At 37.8% G+C, this 25,320-nt stretch overlaps 1 protein-coding gene across 2 annotated transcripts in view; it reads left to right on the top strand.

Moving 5' to 3' along the window:
- The first annotated feature begins 943 nt into the window (after positions 1-943).
- Positions 944-25,320, top strand: part of LOC126070315 (BRCA1-A complex subunit RAP80-like) — a 186,671-nt gene continuing 162,294 nt past the window's right edge. Inside the window, exons 1-2 of one of the 2 annotated variants that reach the window (XM_049874381.1) lie at positions 944-1,109; positions 10,026-10,180. In XM_049874381.1, the coding sequence (XP_049730338.1) occupies positions 10,034-10,180 (147 nt within the window). In that variant the 5' untranslated portion in view covers positions 944-1,109; positions 10,026-10,033. The remainder of the gene's footprint in view (positions 1,110-10,025; positions 10,181-25,320) is intronic. The other variant, XM_049874382.1, reaches the window with a different exon arrangement.

Raw genomic sequence — 25,320 nt, 5'->3', positions numbered from 1 at the left:
CAGACATTTTCACATATAATACATACTATTGTTTTACGTAATTTTAAATTTACATAAATAATTTCTCAGTGCACATATTTGGTTGGCATGTTGCTACTTTATGAGCTACAAATGTTGATGGGTATAAATCTCATTTATTAATTTTATTAGTTGTAGTATTTTATGTACAAACTTTTTTTTTTTTACCCAGCTACCTCTAGTTGATTTGAACTCATGATGACCCCACGTGTGTAAGAGTAGAACTGTGCTCCACAGTGTTTTCAAAGGCTGATTTTTGGAAGGAGATTGCGACATCTTTCTTCTGAGGTGACTCTGGGTGGATCTGAATCTCCAATCTTTTGTGTTAACTGTTCGCACCACCCAGGGAGCTACATTTTAATCATCCATGCCTTTTTAGGACATTTCTGTTGTTTTCATTTTTCCCTATTACAAACAAAATTGTAGTAGGCTTCCTTGAACGTATCCTCTGGTGCACACATGTAGGAATTTCTGTTTATTATTCTAGGTGTAAAATTGTGGGATCAAGCAATGCACATTTAAAATTTTGCCACATGCTGTCGAATGGTCCTCAAAAGTAGCTGTACTAATTTTATACTTCCACGTGCTATCTCTAAGAGCCTACGTTTTCCATTTGTCCTCCCTGGCCCCTGATATGATCAGACTCTAACATTCTGTCTTCTGGGGAGCTGTTTTTCAAGGCGTCATATGAACAGATTTCAGAGTAACTTTGAACGGTTCACTATAGTGGTTTGGGGCCCTGTTGCCACTCCGTGATTTTCTCTCAAAGTGCTAGCAAATGTGAATCGGGACACCCCGAGTACACCGGGAGGGAGCGCAGACTGCCTTCCCAGATCTACTCCGCCTCCGGGCGGTGGCGCCCTCCGCCCTGTGCAATTGGTACCTCCCGGCGACGGCGTCCCCCGCGGGGCGGGTTGGTTTCGTCCCCAATCATCCGCGCCTGCGCCCGCCCAGAGAGCTCGTCTCCACCGCGCGGTTGTTGAGCTTCGCGCGCGCGGCCGCCTGCCAGCTCTTCGCTCCTGACTTGCTGCGGCGGTTTGCGACCCTCAGCAGCCGGGGGGAGGGGCTCGGCGGAGCGGCACGGCTGGCCGGTGAGTACTTGCCGCCTCCACACACACCTCCAGCCCTCCCTCTTCCCGCCCCCTTCCCGCCCTCTTGGGAGCTGCGGCCCGCTTCTCACCCGGGTGGGTCCCTCCCGACCCTGGAGTGGGCGCCGCCCGACGCCAGAGCGGGTCCCTCTGGACACCAGGCTGGGCCCCTTCGGACGTCGGGGTGGGCCCTTCAGACGCCGGGTAGGCCCCGCCTGACGCCGCGGCGGGCTTCCGCCCTCAGGTCCCGTCCCGCCCCCTTCACACCTGGGGGGCGGCCCTCAGACTCTCAAACTCTCGGGCTCTCTGCTCGGCCGCTTGTCGGCCCGGTTGCTGCTTGTCGCTCACCACTGAGGGGCTCTCTTCCCCACCCGCCTCTCTAAGACTTTTTTTCTCCCGCGAAACATCTCGAAAGGAAGCTCGTGCCCGACACCACCCTCCCCGGGGCCTCAGAGACGGGTCCTCTCCGCTTACTCGGGCCCCTCCACCAGTTGGCCCCACTCATCCTCTTGCTCCGCGCCAAGTTACTATTTTTGTCTAAGCGATTCTTATTTTCTCAAGTTTTTTTGCTCAGAAAAGTGAGTTTTCCTTGAAAATCATCATGTATCATTTTCTCTTCCAACAGAGCAGGTCTGTTTTCCCCCATACGAGGGCCAAACCTGTCGCTGTGAGTGGATTCCGACTTCTCGTGACCCTATAGGACAGAGTAGAACTGCCCCATACAGTTTCCTGGGAGCGCCTGGTGGATTCGAACTGCTGACCTTTTGGTTAGCAGCCTTAGCTCTTAACCACTATGTCACCAGGATTTCCAATACACGAGAATTACTAATTACTAATTACGAGAATTACAAATTCATTTAATTTACTCAACAATCTTATGAGATAAATTTTTTTTTTTTTTTATCAGTTACTATTATTATACTCAGTTTCCATGTGAGGTGGATGAGACTTGAGGGCACACATTTCCTAAGAGGTGGAGCTAGATTTGAATCCAGGCAGTCTGACTCCAACGGTCTTGCATTTAGTTACTGTATCATACTGGCATACAAGTAACACCCAGGAAAAGGTGAGAAGTTTATGCTTCTGTCTTTATTTTTACCTGTCAATGGAGACAGTGCCTTGTTGAATCAAAAGAATATGTCTCTTTGGAATCAGACACATTGGACTTCAATTCCCAGCGTGGCCATTTACCAATTTACAAGCCCTTTGAATAACTTTTCTCATACGTAATATGTTGTTGTGTGCCATTGAGCTGATTCCGATTCATAGCGACCCTGTAGGACAGAGTAGAACCGCCCCATAGGGTTTCCCAGGCAGTAAATCTTTATGGGAGCAGATTGCCATGTCTTTTCTCCCATGGAGCCTTTTGGTTAGCAGCCAAGTGCTTAACCATTGTGCTACCAGGGCTCCTTCAAGTGTAACATATATTAAAAAAAAAAAAAAAACCTGTTGCCGTGGAGTCGATTCTGACTCATAGCGACCCTGTTGGACAGAGTAGAACTGGCATAGACTTTCCAAAGAGCACCTGGTGGATTTAAACTGCTGACCTTTTGGTTAGCAGCCATAGCACTTACCCACATAATCACCGGGGCAATATCCAAAAACAAAAAAAAACCCAAACCTGTTGCTGTGGAGTTGATTCTGACTCATAGTGACCCTTTAGGACAAAGTAGAACTGCCCCATAGGGTTTCCAAGGCTGTAATCTTTAAGGAAGCATACTGCCACATCTTGCTCCCCAGGCAGCTGCTGGTGGATTTGAATCGCAGACCTTTCGGTTAGCAGTGGAACTCAATAAATATAATTTGATTATTCAAGGTGTGTTTGGATTCTGTTGCTGCACACGTTTCCTAAAGTAAGGTGGAGTATAAAGTGGGATATAAAGCATCAGGCTTTTGTGTGTGTGTGTTTGTGTAGGTTTGCATTTAACTTAAAAAAAATTACATAAATAATTAAGCTCATTGTGATCCATTTATAAAGGAAGAGCTGGATACTAAGTTTCTTGGATACTGAGTTATTTAGGGGCAAGAGTCAATCTTTTGTACAGTGTTGTTCTTATGGTCCTGGTGCCCTCAAGATTTCAAATCAATTTTGACAGCCTGGTACCTAGAATGTCAAGATTTTAAATTATCTTGTCAGATAGATCAAGATGAAAGATGTGCTGAAAGAAAATGACAGATAATATCCCAAATTGGGAATTTCCAAGGACATCACCAAAAATTCTATCTGTGAAATAAATAAGTCTCTAATTATTGGGTCACCTTTACTGTTCGTGCTTTCTATTAACATTTTGTTCCTGTTATGATTAGGAAGTGGCTGTTGGCATCCAGACTCAGTTCCTCCTCTGCAGTTAGTGATAATTCATTCTATTAACCTCAGTTCAAGTAATTGAAATAAAGTATTATTTTAGTGAGTTCTTTGTTTTGAAGTGTAGGAACTTAAATGAACAATGCTGCAGTGAACATGGGTGTGCATGTATCTATTCGTGTGACAGCTCTTATTCCTCTAGGATATATTCCTAGGAGTGGGATTGCTGGATCATATGGTATTTCTATTTCTAGCTTTCTAAGGAAGTGCTATATCACTTTCCAAAATGGTTGTACCATTTTGCATTCCCACCAGCAGTACATAAGAGTTCAGTCTCCCCGCAGCCTCTCCAACATTCACTTTATTCTGGTTTTTTGATTCATGTCAGTCATGTCGGGTGAGATGGTATCTCATTGTTGTTTTGATTTGCATCTCTAATCACTAGTGATCAACAGCATTTCCTCATGTGTCTGTTAGCTGCCTGAATGTCTTCTTTGGTGAAGTGTCCGTTTCCTTTGCCCATTTTTTAATTGGGTTATTTGTCTTTTCGTTGTAGAGGTGTTGGAATTTCCTGTGGATTTTAGAAATTAGACTTTTGTTGGATTTGTAATAGCCAATTTTTTTTTCTCTGTCTGTAGGTTCTCTTTTTACGCTTTTGGCAAAGTCTTTTGATGACCATAAGTGTTTAATCTTTAAAAGATCCCAGTTATCTAGCTTATCTTCTGGAGTTTATGTGTTGTTAGTTATGGTTTATATCTTGTTAATGCTGTGTATTAGGGCCTCTAGCGCTGATCCTATTTTTCTTCTATGATCTTTATAGTGTTTGATTTTATATTTAGGTCTTTGATCCATTTCGAATTAATTATTGTGTATGGTGTGAGGTATGGGTCCTGTTAATTTTTTTGCAGATGGACGTTCAGTTTTGCCAGCACATTTGTTAAAAAGACTGTCTTTTCCCCATTTCATGGACTTTGGGCCCTTTTCAAGGTTCAGGTGACCTTAGGTGGATGGGTTTTCAATTCTGTTCCATTGGCAGTATGTCTGTCCTTGTACCAGTACCAGGCTGTTTTGAGTACCGTAGCTGTATAGGAGGTTCTGATGTCAGGTAGTGTGACTCCTCCTACTTTTATTTTTCTTCTTCAGTAGTGCTTTACTTTATCGGGGGCCTCTTCCCTTTCCATATAAAGTTAATGATTAGTTTTTCCATCTCTTTAAAGAATGTTGTTGGTATTTGGATTGAGATTGCATTGTATTTATAGATTGCTTTGTTTTTTTTTTTGGGTAGAATTGACATTTTCACAATGTTGAGTCTACCTATCCATGAGCATGGTATGTTTTTCCATTTATGTAGCTCTCTTTTGGCCTCTTGCAGTAGTGTTTTGTAGTTTTCTTTGTATAGCTCTTTTGGATCCCTGGTTAGATTTATTCCTAAGTATTTTATTTTTTTAGGGGCTATTATAAATGTTATTATTTTCCCAATTTCCTTTTCTTTGTTCTCTTTATTGGTGTATAGGAATCCAACTGACTTTTGTATGTTTATCTTGTATTGTGCTAGAGGCCCTAAAGTAAAGCACTATTGAAGAAGAAGAAGAATAAAGTAGGAGGAGTCGTTCTACCTGATCTCAGAACCTATTATACAGCTACGGTAGTCAAAACAGCCTGGTGCTGGTGCAAGGACAGATACATTGACTAATGGAACAGAATAGAGAACCCAAATGTAAATCCATACACCTACCGTCACCTGAACTTCAAAAATCTGCTGAATCTGTTAGTTCCAGTAGTTTTCTCATGGAGTTTTTTTTTTGGTTTTCTATTATTTATAGTATCATATCATCTACTAATAGGGGCAGTTTTACTTCTTTATTACCAATTTGGATACCCTTTATTTCTTTTTCTTGCGCTATTGCTCTAGCTAGGACTTCCAGCACAATGTTAAATAAGAGTGGTGATAAAGGGCATCCTAATCTTGTTCCTGTCCTCAAGGGGAAATGTATTTGATTTTCGTATATCAGTCTTGTACCCTGAAACCTTAGTGAACTCATTTATTAGTTCTAGTAGCTTTTTAGTGGATCCCTAGAACTTTCTATGTACAAGATTATGTTATCTCCAAATATAGTTTTATTTTTTTCTTTTCAATCTGAATACCTTTTTTTCCTTGTCTATTTTCTCCAGCAAAAACCTCTAGTACAGTGTTCAATGGAAATGATAAGAGCAGACATTCTTTTTCCTGTTTCGTTGCTATAAACCAGAGACCTAACAGACATGTATAAAACTATACTCAATACAACAACAGCAGAATACTCATTCTTTCCAAGTGCATATGAAACAGTTTCCATGATAGACTATATGTTAGGTCACAAAATGAGCCTCAGTAAATTTGGAAAGACTGAAATCATTCAAAGTGTCTTCTCCGACCACAGTGGAATGGAATTAGAAATCAATGACAGAAGGAAATCTGGAGAATTCACAGATATGTGAAAGGTGATGTCACAAAAAATGGTAAAATAGGATGCTCACAGAATCAGTTCTGCTTCGGAAACAACTACAATCTGTCAAAGACTGACAGAATCAACTTTTTCACAACTTTGGAATTTAATCCCAAACTTATATTAACCAGAAGACCACATACTGAAAAGAGGTTTTTTTTGGGCATTATTCTCTTAGTGATTTCCCTGAGGATTACAATTAATATCTTAATTTATAACACTATTTCAAATTAAGGAAACCCTGGTGGCGTAGTGTTTAAGTGCTGCAGCTGCTAACCAAGAGGTCAGCAGTTCGAATCTGCCAGTCGCTCCTTGGAAACTCTATGGGGCAGTTCTGCTCTGTTCTATAGGGTCAGAATTGACTCGATGGCAGTGGGTTTTTTTGGTTTATTTCAAATTAATACTATCTTAATTTCAATAGTATACAAAAACTTTGTTGCAATATAGCTTCGTCTCCCCCCTTTGTTATGTCACAAATTACATCTTTATACATTTTTCTCATCAGCATAGATTTATTATGGTTTTCTAATGATATTGTCTTTTAAATCATATAGAGAAAAAGGGGAGTTACAACCAGAAGTAAATTAATAGTGACTTTTATATGGTGGTGCAGTGGTTAAAATGATCGACTGCTAACGGAAAGTTCAGCAGTTCGAAACCACCAGCCACTCTATGAGAAAAAGATGTGGCAATTTGCTTCTGTAGAAATTTACAACCTTGGAAATCCTATGGGGTGCCTATGAGTTCAGAACTGACTTGATGGCAGTGGGTTGGTTTTTGGGTTAATTTACCTATGTAAACACCATTACTGTTGTCCTTTATTCACGGGAGTTTGAGTTACTGTCTAGTGCCTTTCATTCTAGCTTAAAGGACTTCCTTTAGCATTTCTTGTAGGACAGGTCTTCTAGGGACAAAGTCTCTTAGCTTTTATTTATCTGGGAAAGTCTTAATTTCTTCTTCATCTATGAAAGATTGTTTTGCTGGATATAGGATTCTTGGTTGTCAGTTTTTGTTCCAGCACTTCGAATATGTCATTCCACTGTCTTCTGTCCATTATGGTTTCTGTTGAGAAATTAGCTGTTAATCCTGTTGAGGAGCCCTTGAATGTGACAAGTTGCTTCTCCCTTGCTGCTTCAAGATTCTCTCATTGCCTTTGTTTTTCATCAGTTTGATTGTAATGTGTTTTGGTGTGGATCTCTTTGAGTTTATCCTGGTTTGCATTTGTTAAGCTTCTTGGATCTGTAAATTTATGGTTTTCATCAAATTTGAGAAGTATTTGGCCATTATTTGTCCAAATACTCTCTCTGTCCCCTTCTCTTCTTCTGCGACTCCCATTATGCGTATATTGGTATGCTCGATGGTGTCCTACAGGTCTGAGGCTCTGTTTATTTTTCTTCATGATTTTTTCCCCTGATATTCAGACTGGACGGTCTCAATTTGACTTATCTTCAAGTTTGATGATTCTTTTCTTCTGCCTGTTCAACTCTACTGTTGAACCCCTCTAGTAAATTTTTCATTTCAGTTATTGTAGTTTTCAAATCCTGGATTTAATTGGTTCTTTTTAATAATTTTTGTCTTTTTATTGATATTCCCTATTTGGTGAGACATTGTTCTCATGGTTTCGTTTAGTCTTTTGTATAAGGTTTTCTCTAGCTCTTTGAGTTTATTTAAAATAGTTGATTTAAAGTTTCTCTCTGAGATTTTTTCAGAGACAGTTTCTATTAATATTTTTCACCTCTGTATGGGTCATACATTTTGTTTCTTTGCATGGCCTTCTAGATTCCATGGGAATATGTGGGAACCTTTCAAAGTCCTTGTTCCTCAAAAGTTCTCATTGCCCAGTTCTTCCTCTGAAGCTCTTTGGTTAGTCTATTACTTGGCCCAACTGTTAACCCCTTGCAATCACAGCAGTTAATAAATTTGCCTTTTCAGTGTTTTTGACAAATGCCTTCAGGTTGTTGCTTCAGCCCTGGGAAGAGTTTTGGGTTAGGCAAAATAAAGGCAAGCCCCTTTGAGCTGGTCCTTCAGGGACCCACCAGAAAGGTGAAAAACAAACAACTTACAGTTGTTTCACTGTAAGGTCCATTGTGTTCCCCCCAGTACTAGGAACCTGTATTAGGAATGTTGGCTGAGCTTGGGAGTAGGGGATGGGACCAGGATAAGTTAAAATACAGTAAGTCCCTAGTTTAGGAATGTCCGACTTAATAGGGACAACTCTGTTCTTGCCCTTTAATGTTATATAAATTTGCCCTCACTTTGGAAACCCTGGTGGCTTAGTGATTAAGAGCTATTAACCAAAAGATCGGCAGTTTGAATCTACCAGGCGCTCCTTAGAAACCCTATGGGGCAGTTCTACTCCGTCGTATAGGGTCGTTATGAGTCGGAATCTACTCGATGGCAACAGGTTTGGTTTTGTTTTTTTCCTGAAATGATTGAACCATTCCCTACTCTCAACAAATTCTTCCTCACAATCACCTTCACTTGCTGCATGTGCAGATTTTAAATCACTGAAAACGCTTCGAGCCTTTTCTTGCGCTCAAGTAAGGCCGAATAATAGGATTCATATGTACCTGTTCAAACCTACCTACAAATTTGATGTAAAGACACACTTAGGAATTGATCTTGTTGGTTAACCTGGGGACTGCCTGTACTACAGAGCTGTCTTAATGAGATTCATCTGTTTTTTCTTCATTAAGCATTCACCTGGTTGCGGTAAACTTTTCATTCATTTCTCGTTTTGATGAAGTTGATTCTGTGAGTTTTTGCCAGTTTATGTGTTGCTTTTAGAAACCAAAAAACCAAACCCAGTGCCGTCGAGTCGATTCCAACTCATAGCGACCTTGTAGGACAGAGTAGAACTGCCCCATAGAGTTTCCAAGGAGCCCCTGGTGGATTCGAATGCTGACCCTTTGGTTAGGAGCCATAGCACTTAACCACTATGCCACCAGGGTTTCCATTGCTTTTATAAAAGTGGGACATAATTTAGATCCCCCTACTTTGCAATTTTTGCTGATGTCACTCCTGGGGAGCTTTTATAAAAGAGATCTGGGTCTCACCCCAGAGCAATTAAAGTAGTGGGACCTGGGCATTGGTAATTTTTTTTTTAAATAATTTTTATTGTGCTTTAAGTGAAAGTTTACAAATCAAGTCAGTCTCTCACACAAAAACTTATATACACCTTGCTACCTACTCCCAATTACTCTCCCCCTAATGAGACAGCCCGGTCTCTCCCTCCACCCTCTCTTTTCGTGTCTATTTCGCCAGCTTCTAACCCCCTCCACCCTCTCATCTCCCCTCCAGGCAGGAGATGCCAACATAGTCTCAAGTGTCCACCTGATCCAAGAAGCTCACTCCTCACCAGCATCCCTCTCCAACCCATTGTCCAGTCCAATCCATGTCTGAACAGTTGTCTTCGGGAATGGTTCCTGTCCTTGGCCAACAGAAGGTCTGGGGGCATGACCACCAGGGTCCTTCTAGTTTCAGTCAGACCATTAAGTCTGGTCTTTTTGTGAGAATTTGGGGTCTGCATCCGCCTGCTCTCCTGCTCCCTCAGGGGTTCTCTGTTGTGTTCCCTGGCATTGGTAATTTTATTTTAGTACCTTTGTCGAAGATTATTTCGTATACTATAAAATTCATCCATTTAAACTGTACAGTTCATTTGTTTTTAGTATATTCACAGATTCGTACAAGCATTACCACTATCTCATTTTAGAACATCTTCATAGCCCCCTGAAAAACCCTGTACCTGTTAGCAGGCATTCTTCATTTTAAATAGTCTTTCAGGTAAATTTCAATGTGTAGTCAAGATTGAGAACCAGTAATCTAAGTTATTGTATAAGGATTTAGTATAAACTATTTAAGGCACACGATTGTGTTATTGTATATCCTAAATTTTGGATAAACTATTATATTATTGCTCTTGAAATTTCACCATAGAGATATGTGTTGTGTATGTATGTGTGCATTTCTTTTTTATTTTAGAAAGAATAGAATTTTTAATGAATACTAGAAAAGTTCAGAAATCTGGTTTACTTTTAATTAGGTGGGTATCTTTTTCTTTTACGTGACCAAATTAAATAGCGTATAGAAAACTTCTACTTTAAATAAAAATTTGTCTTTGTATTTCAGAGAAAAGTATGGCACGAAGAAAGAAAAAAGTTAAGGAAGCCTCGGAATCTCAGAACTCGGAGAAGAGGGATGCAGAAACTAGTACTTCTGTCGGTTTGAAGAGGAAGCGTAGATTTGAGGATGCATTCATTGTGATATCTGATAGTGACGGAGAGGTCAGTATTCTTAAGAGTGGAGCTCTAGGTCTCAAACAAGGCCTCCTTGTCCATGTGTGCTTTGTTTTGGGACTGTACCTTAGTGGCAGCTTACCAGACCCTGTAATTTCTGCTCAGCTTGGTTTTGATTTGTAAATGAAATTAATAATTTCTTTAAAGAATATAATCATACTGTTTGAGGATAAAACCAAAACCCAGTGCCGTCGTTTGAGGATGGATCATAATTATTTGGTTTTATAATCTAAGGTGATGTTTTTAAACTACTTGCATAATTTAAATCAAATGTAAAACTTAATTTGTGTGTGTATGAAAACAGAAAGACAATATAAATGAGCTTTTAAGTCTCTAGATCTGCTGTGTCCAATATGGTAGCAACTAGTCATCTGTGGCTTTTTAAATTAGTTAAAAATAAATAAAATTAAAAACTGATTTCTCCGGTGCACCAGTCATATTGCATGTACTCAGTAGCCGCATGAGGCTGGTGTCTAATGCATTGGATAGCACAGCTATAGAACATTTCCATCACTGCAGAAAGTTTTAAAAAGGACAGTGCTGCTCTAGACCTTAACCTCTCTCCTTTATTTCCAATTTCCATTTGTTTATTGTAGTTTTCTGTCTGGGTGTAGGTCACATCCAACAGGCAATGAACTAACACATTGTTTCTTCCGAATTTCCTCCTCTTCTTCCTATATCTTTAATCTCATTTAATGATAAAACATGCATTTGCCTCAAGCTAGAAAGCTCAGAATTACCTTTGACTCTTTCTTCACTCTCATCTTTCATACCTAATTTGGTCACCCCATCCTCTAGTTTTTACCTCTTTAATGACACTCAGATGTATTCCTTCCTCTTCCATTTTCATATGGAAATGAAATATCCATGTGATATTTGGATTCTTGCAAAAGCCTTTGGACTGGCTTCTCTGCCTTCATTTTTTCCCCGTTTATATTTCACTTAACTTACTGTAACTTTCTTTTAAGAGTTCAGATTTTAGTTCTTTGCACTTGCCTACTTAAAAGTTTTTAAGCTGTATAACCCCTATAACATCATTTTAGAATTTTTAACATGATTTTCACATAAGAACCTTCCTCCCTCCCCTTGGTAAGGATCTCCTGTTTCCTATAGCCTATATTTTCCTCTTATTTTGATGGAGCACATTCTTTTGTAGCTTCTTGAGAAAAGATGAATGAGAGGTAAATGTTTGATACCATACACATCTGAAAACGTCTTCTTTATCCCCCCAATTGGTTGGTATTTTGGCCAGTTACGGAATTATAGGTAGCAAATAATTTTCCTTTTTAATTTAGAAGGTATTACTTTATTGTCTTATTGCACTAATTGCTGTTACTGAGAAATCCAAAGCCGTTCTAAATCCTTGCCCTTGGCACGTTTCCCCCACCCCCAGCCCAGAGGTTTGTAAAATCATCTTTTAGTCCCCAGTGTTGTGAAACCTCAAACTAGGCCTCCTATTGTGTTATAGATGTATTTTCATTTATTGTACTGGGTACTCAGTGGCCCTTTCAGTGTGTAATACGTGTACTAATTTTGAAATTTTTCTTGAATTATTTCTTTGATAATTTCTTCTCTTCTTTCTTCTTTTTCTGGAACTTCTCTTATTTGGTTGTTGGATCTCCTGGACTGATTCTCTTATTTTCGTCTTTTTTCTCCTCTTCCCTGTTTCCTTGTCTTTTGTCTACATTCTGGGAGATATTCTCAATATTATTTTCCATTAAAATTTTTCCCTATCAAGGTTTTAGTACTCTTTTGTTCTTTGAATATTTCTTTTTAAAAATAGCATCCTGTCATTTTATGGATGCAATAATTTTTCTTATCTCTTTGAGTATACTAATGATAGTTTTTAGTTTCTTTCTTTTACACAGCATGTTTCCTCTAAGTTGCTTCTTTTTGTTTGCTGCTCTTCTTTGTTCGTTTTGGTTTCTATCTTAATGTTAGATATATTTCTCAGATATGCTAATTTTTGTTTTCTTATAATTAAAATTGAGGGACTAAAAATGATTGATATCTCTGAGCATATGAATAGGGCTAGTCAATTTTGGGGGCCTTAGTGGTTAAGATCTCAACTGCTAACAAAAAGGTTGGCAGTTTGAATCCACCAGCTGCTCCTTGGAACCCCATGGGACAATTCTACTCTGTCTTACAGGGTCATTATGAGTCAGAATCGACTCAGTGGCAACGATTTTTTTGTTGTTGTTGTTTAGTCAATTTTGAGTTTTAATATAGGGCAGTGGTTCTCAAATGGGGTGATCTGTCCACAGGGATATTTGGCAGTTTTCACACCTGGGGAGGGGAATGCTACTAGCATTTAGTGGTGGGTAGAGGCCAAGATTGTTATTAAACATTCTGTAATGCGAAGGACAGCCCCCACAACAATCGGTTATCCAGACTGAAATGCCAACAGCGCTCAGGTTGAGAAATACTGATACGGGGTTATCTGGGTGGGCATTTTTTGTAGGAGGCCCTCCCTTCTCTTTAGTCTTTCCTTTTTTCTGGATGGAGTCCCCAGAGAAAAGATCCACTACCCTGTTAAAAGGGTAAAGATCTGTTCCTCTACTGATCAGGACCTGGATCTTGTCTGCTTCTATATTCAATTTGTATACAATTATTTAATCTTCCTATTTTTGCAGTGGTGTCCTACCTTTGTCTATGTTTGGTATTCCTCAGTCTGGAGAATGTTTTTTATCCTCCCCGGAGACCAAACCTCCACATTTCTCCCAGGGGAGGAGAGGTGCAGTCTCTCAATAATATGGAAAAGGAGGAAGACTACAGTGGTTCTCAAAGTGTGATCCCTAGGTATTATAAAGGGTATTGGTCTGTAATTTTCTTGTGATGTCTTTAACTATCTTTGGTATTAAGGTAATCTTGGCCTCATTACCATAAAACTGGGGACTAAAAGATGATTTTACAAAACTCTGGGCTGGGGGTGGGGGAAACATGCCAAGGACAAGGATGTAGAATGGGTTTGGACTTCTCAATAATAGTACCAGAGGAATAAGACGATAAGTAATACCTTCAAATTTAAAAGGAAACATTATTTCCTATATATAATTATTCTGTAACTGGCCAAACTACCAATCAGCTGGGAAGGTAATGAGGAGTATTCCTTCCTTTTTTATGTTTCAGAAGAGTTCGAAAAGGATTGGTGTTAATTCATTTTCAAATGTTTGGTAGAATTTAGCAGTGACGCTGTCTGGCCCTGGACTCTTCTTTTGTTGGGAAGGTTTTGATTACTGATTCAATTTCTTTACTTATTGTCTGTTGAGATTTTCTATTTCTTCTTGAGTCAGTTTAGGTAATTTGGGTCTTTCTAAGAATTTGTCCATCTCATTTAGATTATCTAATTTGTTGGTGTACAGTTGTTCATATTCTTTTATAGTTGTTATTTCTATAGGGTTGGTATAATGTCCTCACTTTCATTTCTGATTCTTGTGTACAATCTTAGCGTACTTTTGTAAGTATATCTAAATGGTAAACCCACAGCAGTGGAATTTCTGGTCAAAGTGTATGGGCATTTCTCCCTCAATATTTTATTCTGAAAAAAATTTAAACTTACAGAAAGAGTCAAAGGAATAGTACAACGAAAAACCGTCTATTTCCCTTAGAGTCAACTGTTGTCAACATTTTGTCATATTTGCTTTATGTCCCTCTGTGTGGCACAAGCAGTTTGTGATTGGCTGTTAACCTAAAGGTTGGTGGTTTGAACCCATCCAGAGACTCACAGAAGAAAGGCCTGGTGAACTGCTTCTGCAAAGATTACAGCCAAGAAGACCCTATGGAGCAATTCTACTCTGTAACTCATGGGATCACCATGAGTTGGAATCAATTCGATGGCAATGGGTATATGTAAACACAATTTTTTTTTAAGACCTTTTGAAAGTAAGTTGTAGACATCATGACATTACATTCCTAAATACTTCAGTATGCATTTGCTAAGAAAAAGAACAGTCTCCTACATAACCCCTATATAAAAGATATAAAACACAAAAGCCAAATCCGTTGCTGTTAAGTTGATTCCAACTCATAATGATCCTATAGGACAGAGTAGAACTGCCCTAGAGAGTTTCCAAGGAGTGGTTGGTAGATTTGAACTGCTGACCTTTTGGTTTGCAACCGAGCTCTCAACCACTGTGCTATCAGGGCTCCATAAAGGATATATGCGTTTTATATTTTGTTGGATGGTATCAAATTGTTCGTCAAAATATTTGCACTAATTTACATCCCAACCAAGAGCGTGTAAGAGTGACTGTTTTCTAACACTTTCACCAAAAGAGGATATATTATTAACTTTTAAGAATTTTTGCAGAGTTGGAATTGATTCCATGGCAGTGAGTTTGGTTTTATGTATAGGAATAACAAAGTACCTCATTAGCATCCTCATTTTTTTACATTATGAGTCAAGATAAATATTTTTTTGTGCTTAATAGCAATTTAGATTTTTCTTTTTGTCCACTGCATGTCCCCATCTTTTGCACATTTTCCTGTTGGATTTCTTGGCCTTTTAAATTTTTTCATGGTAGAAATATCTTTAACAAAACACACCATCTCAACAATTTCTACATGTATGATTCAGTAATGTTGCTAACATTCTCCAAGTCATGCAACCATTCTCACTATCTTTTTCCAAATTATTCTACCACCGTTAACATAAACTCAATACCTCCTAAGCAAAAGTCCCTCCTTTCTCCCTGCCTATCACACCTGGTAAGCACTGATAATCTTTGGTTTCTACATATTTGCTTATTTCATATAAATGAGATCATATAATATTTGTCCTTTTGTGACTGACTTTTTCGCTCAGCATGGTGTTTTCAAGGTTCATTCATGTTGTGGCGTGCATTAGGAGTTCGTTTCTCTTTATGGCTGAGTAGTATTCTGTTGTGTGTATATCACATTTTGTGTATCTGTTTATCTGTTGATGGGCGTTTTGGTTGTTTCCACCTTTTGGCTATTGAAAATAGTGCTGCAGTGAACATTGGTGTAAAGGTTTCTGTTTGCATTCTTGCCTACGCTTCTGGGTATATACCCATCTTTTTCTTCTGGATTAGTACACGTTCTTTTTTTTTTTAGTTTTAATTTTATTATAAAATATATGTAACAAAAGTTTGCCATTTTAATTACTTTTAAGTGTATTATTCAGTGACATTAATTACTTTCACCAGGTTATGCAACCATCACCACTATTCATTTCCAAAAATTTAACACCACCCCAAACTCAGTATTCTTTCAGCAATAACTCTTATTGCCTTCTTTCCCAACTAATAAACTTTTTTCTTTGTATTTGCCTATTCTAGATATTTCGTATAAGTGGGATTATGCAATATTTGACCTTTTGTGACTGACTTCTTGCACTCAGCATGTTTTCAAGGTTTATCCATGTGGTAGCATGTACCAGAACTTCATTTCTCTTTATGGTTGAATAATATTCCACTGTGTCATACTTCATTTATCCTTTCATCCATTGATGGACATGTGTCATCTTTTAAGATATTTTCTTACTTGCTCTTCTGATCCCATCCAGTAAATTACCTTACAGATTCTGAATCTGTTTTCACCATAGCCAAAGGCTAGAAGTATCAGCCCGATCAAAAAAATCGGAAAAACAACAGTAGAGGAAAATTTAAGGTCCAGTCTTAGAGTGCGTGTTTGCATATCTCCTCACCTATAAAAAAAAAAATTTTCCCCACTGCCGTCGAGTTGATTCCAACTCGTGGCGACTCCATGTGCTACAAAGCAGAACTGCTCCATAGTGTTTTCTTGACTGTAATCCTGGCTGCACATTGCCTGGCCTGTCTTCTGCAGGACCACTGGGTGGGTTCAAGCCACCAACCTTTAGGTGAGTAGTTAAACACAAACTGTTTGCGTCATGTGGGTGCCTTCTTCTATAAAATGAGGTGATGGATTGTGTGGTTTCTTAGAGCCTTTTGGGCTCCAACATTCTTTGTTTATGGTCCACTTTCCACCAAAATTAGGTTGTATAAATTCTTTAGATTAAGAAATTATCTTTGTATTTATGCCATGTATGTTGATAGTATATATGCCCGGTTGGCCGTTTGCCTTTTAATTTTATTTATTTACGATAGTTTTTGATTTACTGTAAAGGAAATTTCGTTTTCATACAGTCACATCTATCAGGCTTTTCCTTTATGGTTTCTGCCTTTAGCGGAAGGCTTAGAAAATCATTATACATTGCAGTTATATTAAAAAAAACCCAATTACTATTTATTTATTTATCCTGTAGTGCTGGTGTGCCTTCCATTTTTTACATTTAAATCTTTAACCCTCTAAGAATTTATTTTGTCATAAAGGATGGGGGTTGGAATTTATATTAGTCAGGCCTCTTTCATTTGCAGGTGATAGAAGCTCAATTGAAATTGGCTAAGCAACAGGAATTGGTTGGCTTACCTTACTGAGAAATGTAGGAGTGGGTGTGGCTTTAAGTATTACTGGATCTGTCCGATGATAGGATTCACTTTCCTCTTTCTCAGGATTTTATATTCCCCTGTTTGTCTTCATTCTTAGGCAGAATCTCTTCATGTGGAAGGAAAGATAGTTTAAGGCTTAAATGGCCTTTATAACTCAAGACTACAAAGGAAGAAATAATGACTTTTTTTCTGTCGCTTCAGCAAGATTCCCAGGGAGAACTCTGATTGGTCTGGCTTGCACTGTGTGCAAATATTGGATATGGGGGCAGGGTCATCCTCACCATAACTGTTTGAACTGAGAAGTAATTCTATGGAGTAGGGGTAGATTGGTTTCCTAAAAAAGGGGTGCTGGACTGCCAAACAAGTCTATTACAAGTTCTGTCTTCTACCTTTTTTTAAAAAATGCTTAGCCACTCTTACAAACCTTTCCAATAATGTATTATTTCTCCAGAGATTTGAAATTATACCTTTATCATAAACTAAAATCCTGTCTGTAAATGGTTCTGTTTGGATTTTCCCTTTCATTCCATTGAGCTAGCATAAATTTTTGTAATAATTGTTCAGTTGATTATCTTGTTTATTTATTTATTTTTTACATAGGTACTTATACTGGCTGATAATGGTCATTTTTCCTCTTCTTTACTAGTCCCAGAAAAGTGCCTGTATGTGTACCTATTTTTTTGTTTGTTTCATTGTATTGATGGTAGCTTCCAAAATAATAATTATTGGTTATTATCGGTAGTAAAGGACATCTTTATCTTACTATTAAATTTAACTGGAATTCTCCCCTTGCTATTTGTTTTATACATCTTATTTTACATGTATTTGTAAATATGTCTTGCTGTTTGTTTCATCTTTTTATTTTTTATTACGTTAAGGAAATATACTTTAATTGCTACTTTACTAAGAGTGTTTTTAGGAATGAATGTTTAATCAAATACCTTTTCATTATATAGCAAGACAATAGTGTAGTATTCTTTAATCAATTAATGTTATACATTATATTAATACATTTTCTAATGTTGAAACATCTTTGACATACCTGGTCATGATGTATAACATAAACATAATATAGAATTTGACTTCTCGATATATCATTTAGGAATTTTGCATTCCTATTCCAAGTGACATTAGTTTTTTTCATGTTTCTTTTTTCTGCCCTGCCTTCATTAGATTTCAGTATCAGGGTTACGCTGTGCAATAAAAGGGAAGGGCTTCATCTTTTTCTGTGTCTTAAGTAATTAAATGAATAATTTCTTTTATAAGGATAGTTATAAAGCTGGTTCCTATGATGCGGAGGTTAAAGATGTCCCAAATGTCCAACTTCTCCAAGCTGCTGTACCACTCCGTAATCTGCAATATCAACTACTCCCTCTCCCCTCAGCAATTCCCCTCCTGTCTTTGGATTCCCTAATTCTGCAACGTCTCAGAACTCACGAACTAAAGAAAATGGCTCATGTGGTTGTGGAGGCTGGCAAGCCCCTAATTCGTGGGTCACACTTAGGCTTCTCCCTGGCCCTCAATGTCTGCCCAAAGGCACTCAGCTTTCTCACTCTGTGGGCCAGAAGCCTACTGCTGCCTCCTGCTGGTTTCTCTTGCCAGTCTGTCTTTCCTTGGTGGTGGTGGGTAGTTCTTGTCTCCGTCTGCTGCTTCCAGGAGCTTCTTGACACAAGAATCCCGGCTCCAAAGGATGTGCTCTCTGCTCCTGGCTGTTCTTCCTTGGTGCTGAAATTCTCCTTTCTGCTCTGGAATTGGCTCTCTCTCAAGGCAAAACTGACCAGTCCCCTTGGTGGGCCACAGTTATCCTACCTGCACAGTGCCACCCAGTCACCTAGGTGGAAGTTACAAGACCGTGGCTAGAAAGCCCACACAAAACCGAACCACCACACCACAGTAATTTAAATAATATAAGAATGATCTATTCTTTAAGGTTTACTGGAACTTACCCATAAAGCTGTCTGAGCTAGCAACTCATTTTTTTTTATAATTAAAGTGAATTCACATTCCGTAAAATATACCATTTTAAAGTGAACAATTCAGTGGCATATAGTACATTTGCAATGTTATGCAACCACCACCTCTATCTAGTTCCAAAATGTTGTTGTCGTTAGGTGCCATCAAGTTGGTTCCGGCTCATAGGTACCCTATGTATAACAGAAGGAAACTCTGCCTAGTCCTACACCCATCCTCACAATCGTTGCCATGGCTCCAAAACAGCATATTTTTAATCAAAGCAATAATCTCTTTTTGTCCACCAGATATCCTATACTGTTTCAAAGTAACACCCTGAGTGGGTTCAGGCACTTCTAATGGTTCCCATTTAGCATGTCCAATCAGTACTGGCCTAAGGGCAGACTTACATGCTTTCAGTTTTACAATATCAGGTAGAGGAGTGTTCCCCAGTTAGACATAATATCCATGTCAATAATACTTTCAGATAAGAGAGATGCAACTGCTTCCTATAGTTCCAAAATAGCAACTAATTTTTAGCATGTATTTTATGTTCTATTAACGTCTTGGTATTTTTGTGCATTTTTAAGAAAGATTTTTTCCTGTTTTAGAATGTAAAGAAGCAGTTGGTAGAATCATTTTAGGAACCACGTTTCCAGGCCTTCTGAGTTGAAAAGCAAATGAATTATTATGGTGTTCCTTCTGTTCTTTGCGCTGCCTACAATGCCAGTTCCAGTTTGTTCTTCAGCTTAGATTTCAACTCTGCTGAGGATCCTTTGCAGATCTTTCTAGACTGGGTCGGTTGGCCATCTTTTGTACTTCCGTAGAACCTATGCTTGTCTCTGTCTCTGTGGTAGTGGTTGTCATACTGTTTTAAAATTGCCTCTTTATTTTACTGTCTTCATCACTGGACCTTGATCTCCCGGAGGGCAGGAATTCTGTATCTTGAACATCTAACAATAGTGCTTGGCCTGTACTAATAGGCACTCTTCAATAATTTACGTAAGAGTCTACAAAAAGTGTATCTCAAAAATATATGTATTTGAATATTTTTTTAAGGAAATTCTATTTCCCTGGTGTAAAAGAAGCTAGAAATGTCTTTAAAAAAAAAAACATAATGGTACAAACCTGACGTCATTAGGGCTTCAGTCGTCATAGCTTGTTTCTGCTGAGTGGTATTATTTGAGCTGATCAATTCTCCCGTTCTCTCGCTTTTACCTTAGAGATCAGATAATATGCTTTGCAAACTAGGAATACTTGTATTGTTTGGAGAATTAGAAATAATGTAAGTAAAATTTCCTAGAGTGGTCCTTCAATTAATGATAGCTGTTTTATTGTAAATGTTCAGGGTGTAGTCTGAGCCTGAAAGGGAGTAAATCTAACTGACCTCTATCGATAAGAACTTTATTTGTTGTTTTCTCCTTACACTCTCCCCTGTTAAAACAAACAAAACAAAATAAAACCAAACAACAACAAATCCAAAGAAAAATAAAAGGATACCTGGAGTTTTATAGTTGGACAGAGCTAGTTTGATTCCTGACCTTTCACCTCTCTGGGCCTCACTTTTCTCATCTATGCTGAGGGTCAGTGGTAATCTCACAGGGGTTTTTTTTTTTTAAATAATTTTTATTGTGCTTAAAGTGAAAGTTTACAAATCAAGTCAGTCTCTCACACAAAAACCCATATATACCTTGCTACACACTCCCAATTACTTTCCCCCGAATGAGACAGCCCGCTTTCTCCCTCCACTCTCTCTTTTCGTGTCCATTTCGCCAGCCTCTAACCCCCTCCACCCTCTCTTCTCCCCTCCAGGCAGGAGATGCCAGCATAGTCTCAAGTGTCCACCTGATCCAAGAAGCTCACTCCTCACCAGCATTCCTCTCCAACCCATTGTCCAGTCCAATCCATGTCTGAAGAGTTGGCTTCGGGAATGGTATCTGTCCTGGGCCAACAGGTCTGGGGGCCATGACCACCAGGGTCCTTCTAGTTTCAGTCAGACCATTAAGTCTGGTCTTATGAGAATTTGGGGTCTGCATCCGCCTGCTCTCCTGCTCCCTCAGGGGTTCTCTGTTGTGTTCCCTGTCAGGGCAGTCATCCGTTGTAGCTGGGCACCATCTAGTTCTTCTGGTCTCAGGATGATGTAGTCTCTGGTTCCTGTGGCCCTTTCTGTGTCTTAGGCTCGTAATCGCCTTGTGTCCTTGGTATTCTTCATTCTCCTTTGATCCAGGTGGTTTGAGACCAATTGATGCATCTTAGATGGCTGCTGGCTAGTGTTTAAGACCTCACAGGGTTTTTGAGAGGCATTAAATGAAGTAATGTATATAAAGTGCCTTGCACATAGTAAGTGTGCAATTTAGGGTAGCTTTTAGTATTATTTTTATTTTAATAAACTTCTTTAGGTTAGAAATGTAGTAGTTTGAGTATAAATTACCAGCTGACCTCTTAAAAATTATACAGTGTTTCTAGTTACACAAGTACTTCTTCATACAGTATATTTTATCTTTGTGAAAAACAGAAATTTACTCTTATCTCAAACCGTCTCTGAAGCTGATAGACATATTGTAAGAAATGCATTTATATAAGAGCCTACAGAAAGTGTGCGATATCACAAAATCACTTCTTCATACTGGTTGCAACATCTGCTTTACTGCCTAAAAGAAATGCCCACAAGGGTAACTAGTTGGATTCTGTCAGTGCCAAAACAGTCCATGGGACCAGTTGATGAATTGGATTTATTTATTCCTCTTTTTCAATCTTCAATTTCCCTTTTCAAGATTCTAAGTTGTCACTTTGAAGTATCTCAGTTGGGTAAAAGTCTTTGCTTTCCTGGAAATAGAAAGATATATTCCTGGTTGTCATCTTGCCTCCATCTTTTAGAGAATTGTTTATTGAATCTCGAAGCTTTTGTTTTGCCTACAGCAACTGCTTGCCTGTATAAAAGATAGCTTAGGTATCACTCTCTGCTCTTAAAATTAAAATCAGCTGTATACCCAGAAGCATTTTTTTCCTCAACTTTTTACTTAGTCACAGTTCCAGTGTTTCTTATATAAAAATAGTGTATTGATTCAGTGAATTCATTCTCGTAGCAGATTCTTTTGCAGGTACTAACTAAAAATCTTAAAGTTAATGTGTTCGTTAGTATTCAAACTAGTAATACTTAAAATTTATCATTTATTTTATAGGTTTATTCATTCAGTATTTATTCAACATTTAATATACTTGAATGCCTACGTATGCCAGATATTATTATTCTAAGAGTTGAAGATGCAGTGATGAGCAAAACAAACTTGATGTTCTTTTGGAGCATATATTCTAGTGGACCTTTTTCCTGGCTAAGGGCCTTAAACATATTTTCCTTTGATACTGTGAACCTTGAGACTTGATCAGCTTTTAAAAAAATTGACCATTTAATAATTGTCTTTTAAGTTGTTCTATTGACATGGTTGAAATGTTAACAAACTGTTCTGAAATTTTATGGACAGCCCAAACTTCAATTCTTTTATCTCTCAGTCTCCCCAACCACAGAAATGATTCAGAAATTTTACTATTCCGTCATCAAAACTATTCCGGGACTTTCTTGTACCCTAAAGAACACAAATTTTTTTTTGTCTTAGACCATGCCTTGACTTTGTTTCAGAAAGTATTGTCATCAAATATGTTGAACAGCAGAATGTTTTTGAATTTGGTATCCACTGAGAATAGAAACAATACAGATGTGTTTATTTATGATGCTCTTTTCCTATGTAATATCTAAATTTCTTAGAGATAGCATTATAATTAAATTAATTAAATATACCTAAATAATACTATTGGAGGTTTTTAAGTGCTAGTTTAGTTTCTTTAATATATACACGGGCTATTCTGGCTATTTTTTCTCCTTGAGTGAGCCTTTGTAGTTTGCGTCTTTCAGGGAATTTGTCCATTTCTGTTGTGGAATTACGTGCATAGAGTTTTTGTATTTTTTTCCACAAGGTTCTATTTTATGGCTTCTATTTAAAAAAAAAAAAAATTTTTTTTAAATTTATATGTTTCCATTTGTTTCAGGAGTGTTTGCTCTAATGATTAATAATGTTGAACATCTTCTCGTGTGCGTATTTGCCGCCCATTTATCTTCTTTGGTAAAGTGTACATTAAGATCTTTTGCACATTTTGTATAGGCAAAAGATGACCCGCTTTTTCCTTTGCATTTCCATATGAATTTTAGAATCAGTCTGCCAGGTCCTGCAAAAACTCTTGTTGGGAGTTTGGGTTTATAGAATTTATAGGTCAGTTTAAGGAGATATGATATCTTGAGTCTTCCAACCCATGAATAAGGTTTATTGCTCCATTTATTTAAATCTTTAATTTCTTTCAGCAATATTTTATAGTTTTAATATACAGGTCTTTCACAAGATCTTTTGTCAGATTTACCCTTAAATATTTCATATTTTTTCATGCTAACTGTAAATGGTATTAAAAAAAATTCAGATTCTGTTTGTTGCTAGTAATATAAATATGTTTTATTTTTATGTTTTTCTTGTCTCTTGCAAGGTTCTAGTAGCTTTTTTTGTAGATTCTCTCAAATTTTATTCATAGATCTTCGTATCACCTAGTTTAACTACTTTTTTTCCTATATGGATGACTTTTTCTTTATTTTTTAATTGTACTTTAGATGAAGATTTACAGAACGAACTAGTTTCTCATTAAACAGTTAGTACACATATTGTTTTATGACATTGGTTACAACCCCATGACATGTCAACACTCCCTTCTCAACCTTCAGTTCCCTATTACTAGCTTTCTGGTTCCCTCCTGCCTTCTAGTCCTTGCCCCAGGGCTGATGTGCCCCTTTAGTCTTCTTTTGTTTTATGGGCCTGGCCAGTCTTTGGCTGAAGGGTGAACCTCAGGAGTGACTGCATTACTGAGCTGAAAGGGTAGCTGGGGCCATACTCTCTCAGGGTTTCTCCAGTCTCTGTCAGGCCAGCAACTCTGGTCTTTCTTTTTGAATTAGAATTTTGCTCTGTGTTTTTCTCCAGCTGTATCTGGGACTCTCTACTGTGATCCCTGTTGGAGAAGTCCGTGGTGGTAGTTGGGCACCATCTAGGTGTACTGGACACAGTCTGGTGGAGGCTGTGGTAAATGTGGTCCTTTAGTCCTTCGGACTAGTCTTTCTCTTGTATCTTTAGTTTTCTTTATTCTTCTTTGCTCCCGAAGCGGTGAGACCAGTAGAGTACCTATATGGATGACTTTTAATTTCTTGTCCTGTTTCTGATCTTGGAGGGAAAACATATTCAGTCTTTCACCATTAAAGGTGATGTTAGCTGTAGGTTTTCCATATATGACCTTTATCAAGTTAAAGAAGTTCTCTTCTATTCCTAGTTGGCTGAGAGTTTATATGGATAAATTCAATATAGGAATGGATATTGGATTTTGTTGAACGGTTTTCCACCATGCACTGAGATGAACTTATCTTTCTTTTTTACTTTGTTAGTATGATCAATTACTTGAATCTTTGAATGTTAAAATAACCCGGCATTCCTGGAATAAACTCTACTTGATCATGATGTATTATCCTTTTATGATATTGTTGGATTTGATTTGTTAAAATTTTGTTTAAAATTTTTGCATCTATGTTTATGAGGGATGTTTGTAGTTTTCTTATAATGTAAACTTAGTCTGGTTTTGGTATCAGGGTAATTCTGGCCTCAAGTGAGTTGTCCTCATCTTCAGGGTTTTTGAAGAGTTTGAGTAAAATTGGTGTTTTTTTCTTCCTTAAGTGTTTGATAGAATTTATCAATGAAGCCATCTGAGCTTGGAGTTTTGTTTGTGGGAAGGATTTTCACTATAATTTTAATTTCATTAATACATCTATACTTCTAGTAGAGTGAGGTTTGATAGTTTGTGTCTTTCAAGGAGACTATTTCAGCAACATTCCGCAATGTAGTTATTGGCATGAAGTTGTTTATGATATTCCTTTGTTATTCTTTTTGATATTTGTAGATTCTAGTGATATCGCTTATCTCATTTCTGGTACAAGTAATATATTTCTTCTCTCTTTATCCTGATTAGTCTGCTTTGAGATTTTGAGAAAATTAACAAAACACTTTCACTTTCAATGATTTTCTGCATTGTTTTTCTATTTTATTGATTTTTGCTTTGATCTGTATTATTTCTTTCTGCTTACTTTGGGTGTAATGTATTCTTATTCTAGTTTCTTAAAGTGGAAGCTGAGGTCATTGATTGGAAGCCTTTCCTCTTTCCCAATATAGGTGTTTAATGCTGTAATTTCCTGTTAAAACTGCTTTAGTGGCATCCTACAAATTATTTTTAATTTTTTTTATTGTGGCAAATATACTTAACATAAATTTATCATTTTAGCCATTTTAAAGTATACAGTTCAATGGTATATATAGTTCCAGAACTTTTTCATCACGCACATGGAAACGTTTTATAGGTAGCCCCCGACTTACGACAGGGTTCCATTCCATTGATTCTGTTGTAAGTTGGTTCTGATGTAAGTTGGATACCTCTTTTTTTTTAGTTTTCATTATTGTTGCCTTTTATTACCAGCATCTTTATAAATCTGACCTTTGAACATCTGTAAGTGAACATTTGAAAATGATAACATTAGCAAATTATGCACTGCCACACTAATATGTAGTACATATTACTTAACAATAAGATAAAGAAAAAAAAAACACCGAAACTGATGGTTGTAAGTGCAGTTCATTGTAACTCAAATATGTCATAAGTCTAGGACTACCTGTACTC

Source organism: Elephas maximus, chromosome 2 (assembly GCF_024166365.1).
Source record: "Elephas maximus indicus isolate mEleMax1 chromosome 2, mEleMax1 primary haplotype, whole genome shotgun sequence".
NCBI classification, from domain to species: domain Eukaryota; kingdom Metazoa; phylum Chordata; class Mammalia; order Proboscidea; family Elephantidae; genus Elephas; species Elephas maximus.
The sequence above is the reverse complement of the archived record's forward strand: the minus strand, read 5'-3'. Positions and strand labels throughout refer to the sequence as shown.